The sequence below is a fragment of the Trachymyrmex septentrionalis genome, unplaced genomic scaffold (genome assembly GCF_001594115.1).
Source record: "Trachymyrmex septentrionalis isolate Tsep2-gDNA-1 unplaced genomic scaffold, Tsep1.0 scaffold37, whole genome shotgun sequence".
In the NCBI taxonomy this organism is placed as follows: domain Eukaryota; kingdom Metazoa; phylum Arthropoda; class Insecta; order Hymenoptera; family Formicidae; genus Trachymyrmex; species Trachymyrmex septentrionalis.
This window is the reverse complement of record NW_017305536.1, coordinates 3,790,679-3,804,874: the sequence shown is the minus strand read 5'-3', so window position 1 is coordinate 3,804,874 and position 14,196 is coordinate 3,790,679. Positions and strand designations below refer to the sequence as shown.

Genomic DNA, 14,196 nt, shown 5'->3' with positions numbered 1-14,196 from the left:
ATATATATATATATTGTATATATACAAATATTCAAAAAAAAACATACCGACTAAAGTCGATCACAAACTGGACTATCGTTTACAATAATTATGAAAATCACGAGAAACAGCGAGATTCCAAGATTTTCTGCGAATTTCAAATGTAAATACTGATTGGTAGAAGGATTCTTATTAATATCTGTAAACGGAAAGAACGATTTGCTAAAATATCTGAAAATTTAGCTAGACACAGGTTTAAAAATAATTTTGTTAGATCATCGAAATAATTATGCAGGACATCATGCTTGAGTTTTCTACGTAATTGTTTTGATGTTCAACAAAATTATTTTCAGATCCGTATCTACCTAAATTTCTGGATACTTCAGTTCAAAGTCGTTCCTTCCATGCATATATACTGACTATTACAATAAGTACAGCGTAATTATGTAACATATTATACCATTATTATATTAATGATACTTATTAAAATAATAATATTTTAGTATAATTGTTATATTATTATTGTATTAATGATAACAATTATTATAGTTATTATAGTTATTAATAATACTTAAATTATTAACTTTAATATAATAATTGAAGTTATTAAATTACATTTCTCAATAAAGTAGCTTCGTCAACGTAACGCATTATTTCCTCATAGCACTAATTCGACCCAATTGTCGATTTCGCAGAAAATCTGGGAATCTCGCTGTTCAATTAACGCGAAACGCGCAATCGACACGCGAGATCAACACGTTAATCGGCGATATTATACCGCAACGATAGCCGTAGTACTGCGCAGTTTCGACTCCAAAAAAACTGATTATATATCAGTCATACTAGCATCTCTGCGACTGTTAGATTGACACCGCCTGTTATTAACGACCATGATGTAACGATTTCGGTAATAGCGAAATGTTACAATGGTATCTGTTATCACGAGACTCAATCCTGCTCGAGTAAGCTCGGCAATTGTTCTTGCGATTAATTATTATTACCAAGTTGCCGCGGTTTATCCACCTGTCTCACCTGCACACGCCTCTAGGCAGGTAATCGTCAATCAAGACGCACGCCAGCAGGTTCCAAGAAGCGTACGTAAAACCTCACGGTTCTGATCGTGTCGCATATTCCGATCCCGTTCAGCTAAACAGAACGAGGACAGGAAAGACCGTCGTCCGATAAGAATCGTTAATTCAACAGTCGCCATTGTGTATCGATCGAGCGGCGGAGAGGCGTCGTATCGTTTAATTAACAACGCCGATATATGTACGTGTCCGTAATAACAGCCCGGAGTGGTTTATGTTTTACCGAGGCAGCGCCTTGAAAAACATCTTCATGGTCGCCGAGCATTCTTGACCTAAAGACACTTTACATTGATTCTTCTTTACGTTTTACTCATTGAATTCACATCAAAAGTTATGACTTCCTGTTGTCACGATGATCAGGTATATAAAAAGACTTATACTCCCTGTACAATCTCTAAGTTTATACACAGAAAAGTTGATTTTGCTGGAATATTTAAAAATTTGTTGGATGCAGATCTGAAAATAATTCTGTTAGGCCATCAAAATAACAGGGTTGAGGAAGTTACTTTGTAAGTTACTTATAAGTTACTTTTTAGATTAACTTAAATGTTTGTTATAATAATTGAGTATAAGAAGTGATACAAAATTTGAGCAAATGATAAAATATAATATAAAAAGTAAAATACCCAAACTCTCAATTTCTGTGATAAAAAGTAATTATATAGTTACTTATAAGTAACGTATAACTAACTTACAAAGTACAACTTTCCCAATCTTACAAAATAATTATGTAACTGCTCAAACTTGTCGCTAGAAAGTCAAAACCTTTTGCAATATTGCTCATTCTTAACATTCCTACGTAATTCTTTTGATAGCCCAAAATTATTCTCAAATCTATATATTGTATATTCAACTAAATTTTAGAATACTTCAGTAAAGTAATTCTTTTCATGTATACTTAGCGAGATTGAAGATCGCATTGTATTTTGCATTAAATATGCCATAGAATAACTTGATATTTCGCTATTACCTTGTAATTTTTTGCAATTATAATAGATGCGCGAGTGAATTTTTTTTAATGAGAAATTAACTAGACGATACGTAATATTTAGAAAATAATGATCCAATTATTTGATTCACATCTCAATAACAGTAAGGAGTGGCAGGCTGTCGATCTCAGCGGTTGACAAACCTATAGCGACAAGAATGTACCTTTGTACCTTTTTATCTATCTGAAAATTGTTCGGGCAAACCGGTACCTCAAAAATTCAAGACGCCACGAGCATTCATTCACGGTGCCGAGAGTCCGCTCCGTTCTCTCGCGTATCCTCGTTACTTTAATTCCGCTATTTCTCGCGCGGCATCCGTCGATGAAACTGCTACGATTCCTGAATCCGTCCGTCCGCCCGTTCATCCGTCGATCCCCGTCCACCCACGTTGCTCGCGCGCCGAGTGTGGGCAGTTTCCTGTACGTTGATTACGTATTCCTTTTTTTTCAGCCTACACACGTCCGCGGGCGCGCTCGCGCAAGTCTCCATGTTGGCAAAAGGCGTTCTGAGAGCCAGAGACTTGGAGGGAGAGAGAGAGAGAGAGAGAGAGAGACCACGTGCGTGTCTGCGTGAGTTTAATCCGCCAACCCTTCTCGCCTCTTCGTCTCCTCATCGTTCCCCTTTGCGACTCTGGTCTCACTTCGTGATACTTCGATTCTCCCTCCCTTTTCGCGCCGTGGAAACGCCGCGCCGTGTCCCTGTGTGCACGTGAGGAAGTGGCGAGGGTAGATGGGCAACGGAGGGTAAGGGAAGGGGGATCGTGCGTGCGTGCTCTCGTGTGCGTGCGATAAAATTGACGTCACGGAGCCACGTGATCGTACAATCGCGGTGGGGGGAGCCCATTCATAACCCGAGCAAGGACAGGCTTAAGGCCGTTTCGGACGGTGTGTTACCTCGAGCCGAAGATGACAGGAAGTTTTTACTCGCTCTCTTTCTCTCTTTTTTTTTGCTCTCGTTCTCTTTTTTTTGCACGACCATCGCAAAAACAAAAAAAAACAAAAAAATACTTTTAAACGGACGAACGTTGGGCGAGGCGGTGATCGCCGGCCTCGATGGCTCGGAATGGAGAAATGTATGCTCGCGGACTTCGACGAAGACTCGTCTCCGCTACTACGGTCATTGTAGCATAGCTGGAGCTTGTTGTGAATGATATCTCGGCTCCGAGATAACGGGACATTTTTGCCATTCTCTTAGTGGGATACTCTTATGTAAATATACAAGTCTGCGTCTCCGCGATTATACGGAGACAGGATAGGCGCGATTATCGCGGACCAGTGCGTCGGACGATCGTAGCTTCCTCGTAAATAATACACACGGTTCGTATCTACGTATCAGATACAATATCTAGTTTCTATGAAACAATTCCCCCACGTATCAAATACAATATCTAGCTTCTATGAAACAATTCCCCCACGATCGAAATCTGATTTCAAAATGTTGACTATTATTTATCGAACGTTATCAATGAGGATTTACGTATAATCATCGCGCGATAGCTAATGCGCTTTCATACCGTGAATGGTATTGATCGCATGCCTTAAATATATATTGAGTAGAAGCAGTGGCGACCTATAGAAATAATTAAAAATGACTCAAATTGGATGTAATTTAATTGATATTATAAATTTAACAGTACAGAGCAAAGAATAATAGAATTCAATTTAACAGAAACTGTGTACTGTATAATACATGATTTCTGATAGATTAAGGCTCGATTGCACCAATGGTAGTTTGACTTTAAGCGAAGCTTAACATTCTTTCTTTTTTTAAAGCCGATAGAAAAACAAAAAGGGAGTTTTAAGCCTTGCTTAAAATTAAAATAACGTGCAATCGGATCTAAAAACTATTATTCCCTGTTCCTATCCCCTGTGTTTTTTCATTGTGTCTAGAGCTTTACTTCTTTTAAATATTAATTAAGACGCGTGGATTGGGACATTTTCGGAAAGTAAAATTTCAAAACAGCCTATGGAATTCATCGTTGCGCGACGTACAGGACACCCTATAGAAGGCTGTGAGGCGTGCCCACGGTTGGACAGCGCGGCTGATAGCACGATGGATCACGGGTACAAGCACCGTGTGCGACCAATGAGCCGTATCCTGCTAAACTGTTAAGAAGGAAGTGGTTCGTTGCTGCTACTGTTGCCGCTGTTCTCTCTCCATCTATCTATCTATCTAGCTACCGATCTATCTATCCGTCTCTCTGCTCCTAATCCCATCTACGCACGCTCGCCGATATACATATGTCCATTTTATTTATTTATACATCCGCAAGTTTCAATCTTTTTCGAGGCTTGACGTTTCCGCACGTACAATACGAGTAGCCGCTATTCTTGTAACGAGTATATAAATCGGAATCGTGACAAACGTATGTATGCGTATATTTTACATATATATAAAAAAAATATATATATATATATTCATATAGAATGGATATTTAAAATGTTATTATGTAACTACATATCATTTTTTTAAACCACTATGTGTTTTCTTTACACCAATTGAGTCATCTTATTATTCTGTGCATAAAGATATTACGATATGTTTGTTAATAAATTAATTTACATTTTACGTCAAAATGTGCCAGAATAAAGAATAACATATCTCGCATTTTACGTAAAAATGTGCCAGAATAAAGAATAACATATCTCGCAAATGATTAATTTTTCAATATTTTTATCTTAATATTTTTGTTTATATAATAGTTAGGGATATCACATTTTGCGCAACAAATTATATTGTTCCATTTAAAAAAATGGAAGCGACCTTGAAAAAATCAAGTTTAAAAAATTGATTTATCATTATTTGCGCTTTAAAACCATAAATTTTTATCTACATATATTCTTGATGCATATTTTCACATATAGAGCTATAACGTTTCTTTTCCTTATTTCCAATTATTGCCAACGAGTATGCATTTCACAAGCACTGAGTATATTTTATCTAACTGAATATATTTATCTTAACACTGAGCAATTATTATCATATATGCAATAGTTTAATCATTTAATTGATTTGACATTTTATAATATTCTTTCGTAAATACAAAGTAAAAAATATAATAGCAGGAATAATAATTTGTAACATTTTAAATGCTCCATTTTGTATATCACCCGATTAAGAATAATTTTTTTTTCAACGATACAAACGAATTGTAAGTTATTTTTAGAAATGTAAACGTAGAACTTAAATATACGTAGATATATTTAATAAATACTTATATCGCTTTCAATTGCTGATAAGTAATCAAGGTATCAAATCGCAATAATAACTTTATACTAACAATGAGATCATATAAAATAAATAGTTAATCACAGGCCACACACAGTATGAGTGTTTTTATTAATCATTTTAATAATATAAAGAGTATGAGGCAATAATAATACAAATATATGAAACTTCAATAAAATAATTATCAGAAATCATTAACTGTTATAATATCATATCACAACACAAATGATAATATGATATGATAACGATTACTATTATTTCTTTAGTTTATATCTCCAAAGAAATATCGAAATTATGTCAATTAAAAGATTAAACTATTGAATATATGATAATAATTATGTAAAAAATATAATCAGTGTTTGTGAAATGCACATTTGTTAGTACCAATTGAAAGTAAAAAAAGAAACATTAAGTACTGTACTGGGATATTACGATATGTACAAATATATATGTCGCATGTATTAAAATGAAAGATTGATCAGTAGATACTTATACAGAAACTTTAGCCAGATGTATCCACATATCATTTTATCCTTCTTTTTCAACTAATGTTAAATAAGGACAAAAAACGTTGCCTAGACTGAACTTCTAATATACTTACCGGTATTTTGCTGCTTTTTAGGAAGTCCAACAATGCTTCAAGAGCTCCTAAAGTTGACGCCTGGACGTAAACTCCTCGTTCAGCTAGCCGTATATTTCCCAGAGCACTCGACAATTCCTTTGCTATTTCTTCCTTCATAACATCTATTTCATCTGGTTTCTGTGCGACTTGCAGATTTAACCCTGTATGCGAATATCAATTCGTATTATTCGTTTTAGTCTTAAAAATGTAAAATATACATGTATTTTATGCAAAAAAGTTAATTATTATCGAATAATTAAAAGTAGATTATGTACCAGCAATAGCCTTTTCCAAATCTTTAGCAGCAATTTTTATTCCTTGAGCAGCCTTAACTTCACGATGTTCGATGTATGCGTTCTGAAATAAAAACCACGTGATATAATAAATATTATACTTCACACTCAAGTATGTAAGAAATGGAATGCTATGTGGATGATTCTGTATGTAACGAATACTTAGCGAATCTCAGACATGCGATTCGCTATTCAACATAATTTTAAATTTATAATTTGTATATTTACAACATAATTTTAAATTTATAAATTAAATTTATAAACTAAGAATAAAGAAATCCTGATAGAAATCTTCCTGTTGAAGTTGTGCATTTGACTACCTTATCATGTGAAATATTATTGTAAATGTTCATAAGGAGAAAAACCGAATTTTTTTAGAGCAAATTAAGAATTGATATTAAAGCTAATGTAGATTGATTGTACGTAAGAAATAATAACTGTAACGGTATTTCATTATGTTCAAAGTATAAAATATAACATTGAAAGATTACCTTAACTCGTAATTCCTTTAGTGGTTGTGGCATAAGAAGCGAACGAATTTGTGTTACAATAGGGCCGTCCGTACCCGCAATAATGACTGTATCACCTTCTCTTAATATCCCATTGACTAGAATACAGTCTATCGTAGTACCAAGTCCGGGCAATGCCTTAACTTCCAATACGGTAGCCTGAAGCTCTTCGCTATACATCAATCTTTTAGCCAAAGGACCCTGACAGGCGTCAACTATTAACGCCAACAGATTGCCCATACCTTCGCCTGCATATAATATATAAGTATAAAAAGAATTCAGATCTCAGATGCTATGTACATCTTATCTCCAAATATATACTTGTATATCGTTTTACCTGTTATAGCACTGGTAGGAACTAACGATACGTATTCTCTTGGATCTGGATTCTCATAATACACTGCTGCATTCAAACTTTGCTCTGCAAACTGTACAATAATATCTTTCGACCGCCTTTCGAATTCTCGTTGAGTATTAGATTCTTGATTCTTTACTATATCTTGAACATCCTTACGATTCATAGTCTGCCAATCGTACAATCTGGAAAAATTAAATCGCCATGATTTTACGACTTAATTTGTGAAAGAATACAAATTATTTAGAATACTAATTATTTAATTGCCAATATCTTGGAGATAAGTTATTTAATGTGAAATTACCTATCGATTTTATTGAGAGCGACAACAAAGGGACATTTTTTTGCTTTTAATAAATTGATACTCTCTATGGTTTGCGGTTCCAACCCATGCATAATATCTACAACTAAAATTGCTATATCACAAAGAGAAGACCCTCTGTTCCTGAGATTACTAAACGATTCGTGACCAGGTGTATCTATGATTAAGAGACCAGGAATCTTAAATTTCTTCTCAGCAAACTAAAAAGACAATATATATTATAATCAAAATTATATAATCAAAATTTCAATATTTAGAGATTTAAGTCTCAAATAAACACTTACGCCTTTTACATGTTTCGTTGATTCTTGGATAGCTTCAATTGGTACATTAGTAGCACCAATTTGTTGAGTTATACCACCAGCTTCTCCATCTTGCACATTGGTTCTTCTCAATTTGTCCAAAATCTTTGTTTTGCCAGTATCGACGTGTCCCAAAACACAAACAACAGCAGCTCTCAGATTATCCAAAGATTTCTTTTTTTCCGCTTCTATACGGCGATTTTGAATTCGTTCTCTTGCACGTTCTTTTTTACGTGCAGAATCTGGCACTTTATCCTCTACTTCACTGTCTTCCTCACTTTCATCCTCAGAATCGGATTCACTTCCGCTTTCGCTCTCTGTATCGCTCTCTGATGATTCTTTTTTTTCTAATTCTTTTCGAACAGGTTTCTCTTTTTCAAGTGTCTTTAGAATATCATCGGATTTATCTGAAATTAATTAAGATTCAATTACTTTAATGTATCATTATATAATGATAAGTTTCTAAATAAACTATAATTTTAAAATCTATATATAAAACAATACCTTCTTCTTCCTGTTCATCATCAGTGGAATCGGCATCCCACGAATCCTTGACATCGTCTTCTTCTTTCTTTTCCTGTTCTTCTTTCACTGGTTCATCTACAATCTCCACTTGTACCTGAGCCGCAGATGCTTCATTATCAATTTTTTCTTCTTCTTTCTTTTCTACACTAGTTTGTTGCTTTAATTTATTTGGTCTAATTCGCGTTCCTAAAATAATTTTAATAATTAATATAACTTTAATAAATTTCTCTGTAAACACATCCTGTAAAAAATATGTACATATAATACCTGGTCTAGGTTTTTTCTCTCCTACTTCAGGCAATTCAACACCTTGAGCTTTAAACGCTTCAATCATTGCTTGCGCTCTAGCTCTATCTTGTTTTTGTTTCGTTGTTAAAAATTTTCCTTCGGCCTTTAATCTCTCTTTTCGTTGTTTTTCTTTTAGCTTTTTCTTCTCTTTACGTTCTTGTTCCAAACGCAACTGTTCCAATCTGGCCTGTTCTCGTAATTCTTCTTGTCGTAATCTTTCTTCCTGTTCTCGCTTCAATCTTTCTTCTTCCTCTTTCATTTTCTTTAAAGCCTCCTGCATGGCAGCAATAGTTTTCTTTCCAGGCCCTTTACCTATTATAAAAATCTATTGTGTAAAAGAAAAATTATTCAAGCAATATAACTAGTAACTGAAATTACCTTTCTCTTTAGTTTCTTCTTTACCACCTTTCTTCTTTTTTTTCTTTGAACCATCTTCAAGCTCTGCATCACCATCAGCTTCTACACTATCTTGTTTCTTTGCTGCAATAACTTTATCATTTGTCTTTTCTTCAGAAGTTGCAGTTTCATCATCTTCTTTCTTGTTACCTTCCTTAGTAATTTCCTATTGTAATAAAAATTAAGTGATAGATCTTATTTGTAAGAATATTTACTTCATTTTTTAATTAAAAAGATCTTATATATATAAAAGAAAAGTATTTACTTAGAGAGAATCAATAATATATATTTTATCTTACCGCTTTTTTCTGAGCTAACTTTTTTTGTTTCTCCCTCTCCTTTTTTTCTTTCTTCTTTTGTGCTGCCGTTTTTACAGTACTAATTTCAGTGTCCATATCAGTATTATTAAGTTCCGATATTTCTTCTACTATATTATTGTCTGTAGTTTCCTCTTTGATATCATTTTTTTCAGCCTTTTCTTTCTTCTTATCCTTCTTTCCTTTTTTCTTTTTATCTTCATCGTCAAGCTTTTGCTCATTTGATGGCTCTGTTTTAGTTTCAACTTTGTTATCTGTTGCTGATTTTGTTCCAGAATATTCCAGTGCCAACTCTGCCAATGTTTGTTCGATTTCTTCATCACTGTCATTACGCTTTCTCCTACCTATTGATGCAAATATCATTTATAATCAAAAGAATATTATAAAGTTAAACTTATAATACATTTACAAAGCATATATATATATATGTAATGCATAATTACAATAACTCTCTATGAATTATTGATATAGTTTCAAATAGTATTTGGCATGCACTTAATGATACAAAATGCTCTTATCAACACAATGAATTTAAAAATCTTTCAGGGCACAAACAATCAATTGGTTAAGATAATTGCAATAAAACACAGCTTTTCTATAATAATTGAAAACAAGTGAAATAATTATTAGTTTGATTTTTCTCCCTCTTCACCTTGTTTTATTCATGATAATGAAACCGTTTAATTAAAATTTTATATCTCTACTTAATATTATTAACAATATTGACAATATCATATTTAATAATCTTAAAAATTATTTTCCATGAACCATGATATTAATATGGACACAATGCAATTCAGGCTTCTTCAATTGTTTCTTGTTCCAATTGTTATCTGTATTGAACAGTGTCACTTTTACTAGGGTGCATTCCAAATTAAGCAAGCGATATCATTTTATTTTTCTTTATTCTTTGATAAACAACAAGGACAAATGATGCATCATGCGATTTGTATGTAATTCGAAATGCATCCCTATACTTATGGTCTGTTGTCTGTTGCTGTTTTAAAACTCTCTTTCTCGCTTAAATAAATATCAAACGTATTTCTATCTCACTTTAAATTCCAAAAGTGTACACTAGTTCAGCCACAGAAAACAGACTTTTAATTGACTGAAACAACTAATAATGCTACAAAAAATGTAATCAACTATTCTTTGACCTTCCTACATGGCATAATTCTATAATGTTATCTAACGTCAGACATTATTAGAACGACGGATATAGAACTACTGCCAGATTCGTTATGACGGTTCCTGCGAAAAACATAGGACATTCGCGTAGGTGCTAACATACAACTGAACGTATCGAGTGTCATAATCGCCATATGCGGCGCCGAGAGGACGACGACAACGTCGCTCGATCTGACGAGCGGGTGTGCGATTTAGGTTAGGTCGTATAGCAGACGACATTTGCCACATCGAAGCAGCGGCATGCAAGTACATATGTTAAATCGACACGTGTCAAGTCAACGACGAAATAGCGCTCATCGTCGCACGGATCTAGACCGCTCACCTTTCTTGCCCTTTTTCGACTGCGACTCCTGCATCTTGGATCGCTGCTGCGGTCGACTGCTCCGTTCAGCTTTCTCCCCGACTCCTCTCTCTTGCTTTTTCCCGATACTCTCGACAGGCTGTCTTGACGATTGGATCGGCCGGTGGTGGTGCGCGCGTTGTTCTTCGGATGAGGAACGGCGTGATACTCGTGTGCCACCGATGAAAAGTCATGCAGGCGCAGAAAAAAAAATTCTCGTGCGAAATCACCACGAGAGCGTACTCGCGACCGGGTCTTGAAGGCAGGGCGGTATACAGCAACACAGCTGGCACGGACTACGGAGCTGTGATCGCACACGTGTGTGGTAGTGGTAGTACTAGCAGTAGAGCACTATGATATAGGTAGTCGCATCCGCCATTTTTAGTCCTTTCCCCATTCTTTGTTCTCTCTTCAATCTTCTCAGTTCAGCGGTGGAGTGGAGAGAGAACAAAGAATTGGAGAAGGGATCAAGAGAGTGAGGAAGGGACTAAAAAATGACGGATGCGAATACTCATTATCGTATTATAGTGCCTTGTCAGCAGTAGCCGGATCTACAATGGACGTTTTAAACTTTAAGCCGCAAGAAATTGACCAATTACAGTCGAATTTAAAGAGAACAATCGATTATGATTCGTCCATTTCTTACGGCTGAGGCTAGAACTCTATTGTAGATCCGGAGTAACGGTCGTTCTGCAGAGGACACGCTGGATAATGAGTCAAGTGATTATCAGGGTTGCCAAGTCGAAAAAAAAAATTTTTATAGAATTTGTAGTAAAATTTCCCGAGAAATTCCTGAAAAAATAGAAAATTTTGTAAAAATGTAGAGAAAAATCACAAAATTGCTGAAATAACAGAAAAAATTATCAAAAATTACTTGATTTTAATACTAAAATACACATATATACAAATATAGCATTATTATGTGTATACATAATGTTGCGAGTTATATAACTAAAAATACAAATTAAAATATATTAAAATATTTTTAGAGATAAAGAAACATTTTTAGAAAGAAATATACTCTTAACAAGCTGACTAACATCACATCAATAAGAAATATCACATCATATTGACCAGAAAGAAACCTGAGAGAGAACATGACAGCCCAAAACCTAACCGCAAAATGCTGCCGCACATTGTTGCCCTCTGACAAAGTGCATGTAAACTACATAGCAACGTCTGCTTTTCTTAGGGTATATCATTTATTTTTCAAGACTAGAGATGATAAATTGATATTTGGTTCATATAATCGTGCTATATATAGTATACATTACAGAACCTCTAGGTGTGCAGTTGAACAGCGTCGCTTTCTAAAGCGTGATATACAATAAGTTGCAAACACTACGTCGCCAGTCGCAATGCTTTACAATAGCCAATCAGGAGCATCAATAGTAATTAATGACGCTTCTAGTTTCCCCGATATTTTTAAAGCACTTTATATCAAAGTAGCGCAAAGGTCCTTCATTTTTTATTTACTAACCATACTCTATACCAATAATACTAAGAGCGCTTATTGGACTGGATCACGAATGGCAATTGAAATAGCCAATAGGAAGGCTGTCGGCATTTCGACTTAAATCAAAGGAATGCGCTACTTTGATATATAAAGCTGTAATGAAAAATAAATACGTTTGTTGATTATACTAATTTAAAGTTAATTTAATTATAGCTCGAAATAAGCCATGACATTTTAAATAAACGTTTAAAAAATATTTCTTTCAAACATCATTTCAAATGAATAATTGATGTAAAATAAATGTTTAATTAACATTAAATAAACATTTAAAAAATGTTTTTTTTTTATCGTTATTTGAAGTAAAAAATAACTTTAAATTAAATAAAATTAAATTTGAAGTAAAAAATCGATATAAAAATTTGACTTAAAAAATAACTTTAATTAAATAAAATTAAACTTTATTATTAATAACTTTTTAATAAACAATGAACAACGGCTAAAATTTTTGGGGATTACTCAAAGGATGTTTTTGTTAACATATATCAAGATCATCGGAGGTGTCTTCTCTGAAGTAAATATTTATCGAAAATTTTTATAGTTTTCTAAACATAATTTTAATAATTACATAATCGAAGCAAATATTGTTAAGTTATTTTCATTATATTTATTACAATGTGTTATTTTTAATTTAAGAAACGTGAAATAAAAATAATAATAACTATATTTTGAATTTTTTTCTCTATCCATATTTTATCCACGATAATGAAATTATCTCAATAAAATTTTGTGCCTCTCCTTAACATTTTTTCACTTATAAGCGCCAAAACGAAGCATTATTGCATGTAAAGTAAACTATAGATTTTCAATCTTCTGTTATTATGGAACATAGAATAAAGACATGATTTTGATTGACATTAAAATATTGACAAAACAAAAATTTTAAATAAAAGACTTATCAGAAATTTACATAAAGAAACAAAAACATGACATAAATTTACAAAATGACACTTTATCTCTTGACCCGCTATATGCGAATTTTTTATTTAAAAAGACGTAGTGCTTTCTGCTTCTTAATATATGAAAATTTAATTTTAATTTTATTATCGTCGATTTTTATTTACGATTACGTATTTTGTTTTTCAAATGTTTTATCTATTTTTACGTCTCATTAGCCATCGAGCGTTTGAACTGTTAACATCGTTTTCATATTCGCTATGTAAGTTTTAACTTCTTAATAATTTTTTTTAATAACTTTAATAATAACTAGTAATTAATATTTAACTAATTTTGTTCACATAGTAAAATTTTAATTCAATAACGGAGTAAGTGATAATCCCATGTTTTTCCGATTCAACATTACATGTAAATAACTTAAGTTACCTTAAGACATGACTCTGTCAAAATAATAAAATACTTTATTTGTATTCTATAGCAAGTCTGTTTATTTCATGTACAACTTTCCGTTAAAGTTGCACGCAGTCATCATGATACAATCTTTCTAATAATTAATTGTTTTTGCATCATTAATTTGTGTACTGAAGAGAACCCGAAACAATGGTCGAAACATATATCGCAATTACTTAATAAAGTTTCGATTATCATTTAATCACACACTAATACCTTGTGTTGACTCATATTGGTATTAAATATATCATTAGATTTAATCTCTTGAGCCTATTATTACTACTTTTGTTTAATACTTAAATTGCTAGCTTTCGAATTTTATTAAAAATATTATTCTAAGGTCAGTACAATAATTAAGTGCTTCAAATTATGCAATTTATATGTATAATACTAATGTAAGCTTACATTTAGTATTTATTTCTCATAAAGTTTTATACAGTAAAGAAAAAATGAGGATATATCGATAATTCGTGTTTTGCAAAATAATTTTTACTTTTCTTAAAAAATAAATTTAAAAAGGAATTAAATTTAGATTATTTTATATGAGAATTTTATACAAAAAATTGCAAATAATTTATTTGATTATCAAAATTAG

The 14,196-nt window shown here is 33.0% G+C and overlaps 2 protein-coding genes across 3 annotated transcripts in view; one reads left to right on the top strand and one right to left on the bottom strand.

Moving 5' to 3' along the window:
- LOC108750746 (eukaryotic translation initiation factor 5B) overlaps positions 1-11,229 on the bottom strand; it is a 43,401-nt gene extending 32,172 nt beyond the window's left edge. The window contains exons 1-11 of the mRNA XM_018490452.1: positions 10,724-11,229; positions 9,196-9,557; positions 8,879-9,062; positions 8,480-8,812; positions 8,192-8,398; positions 7,670-8,094; positions 7,368-7,585; positions 7,046-7,248; positions 6,691-6,956; positions 6,182-6,263; positions 5,886-6,067 (exon numbers count right to left, since the gene is read on the bottom strand). Of these exons, the coding sequence (XP_018345954.1) occupies positions 5,886-6,067; positions 6,182-6,263; positions 6,691-6,956; positions 7,046-7,248; positions 7,368-7,585; positions 7,670-8,094; positions 8,192-8,398; positions 8,480-8,812; positions 8,879-9,062; positions 9,196-9,557; positions 10,724-10,757 (2,496 nt within the window). The 5' untranslated portion in view covers positions 10,758-11,229. The remainder of the gene's footprint in view (positions 1-5,885; positions 6,068-6,181; positions 6,264-6,690; positions 6,957-7,045; positions 7,249-7,367; positions 7,586-7,669; positions 8,095-8,191; positions 8,399-8,479; positions 8,813-8,878; positions 9,063-9,195; positions 9,558-10,723) is intronic.
- A 2,156-nt stretch (positions 11,230-13,385) lies between these two features.
- The window catches only part of LOC108750433 (UDP-glucuronosyltransferase 2B31-like), a 16,413-nt gene continuing 15,602 nt past the window's right edge, over positions 13,386-14,196 (top strand). For both annotated transcript variants that reach the window (XM_018489869.1, XM_018489866.1), the window contains exon 1: positions 13,386-13,413. The gene's annotated coding sequence lies outside the window, so the exon portion shown is untranslated. The remainder of the gene's footprint in view (positions 13,414-14,196) is intronic.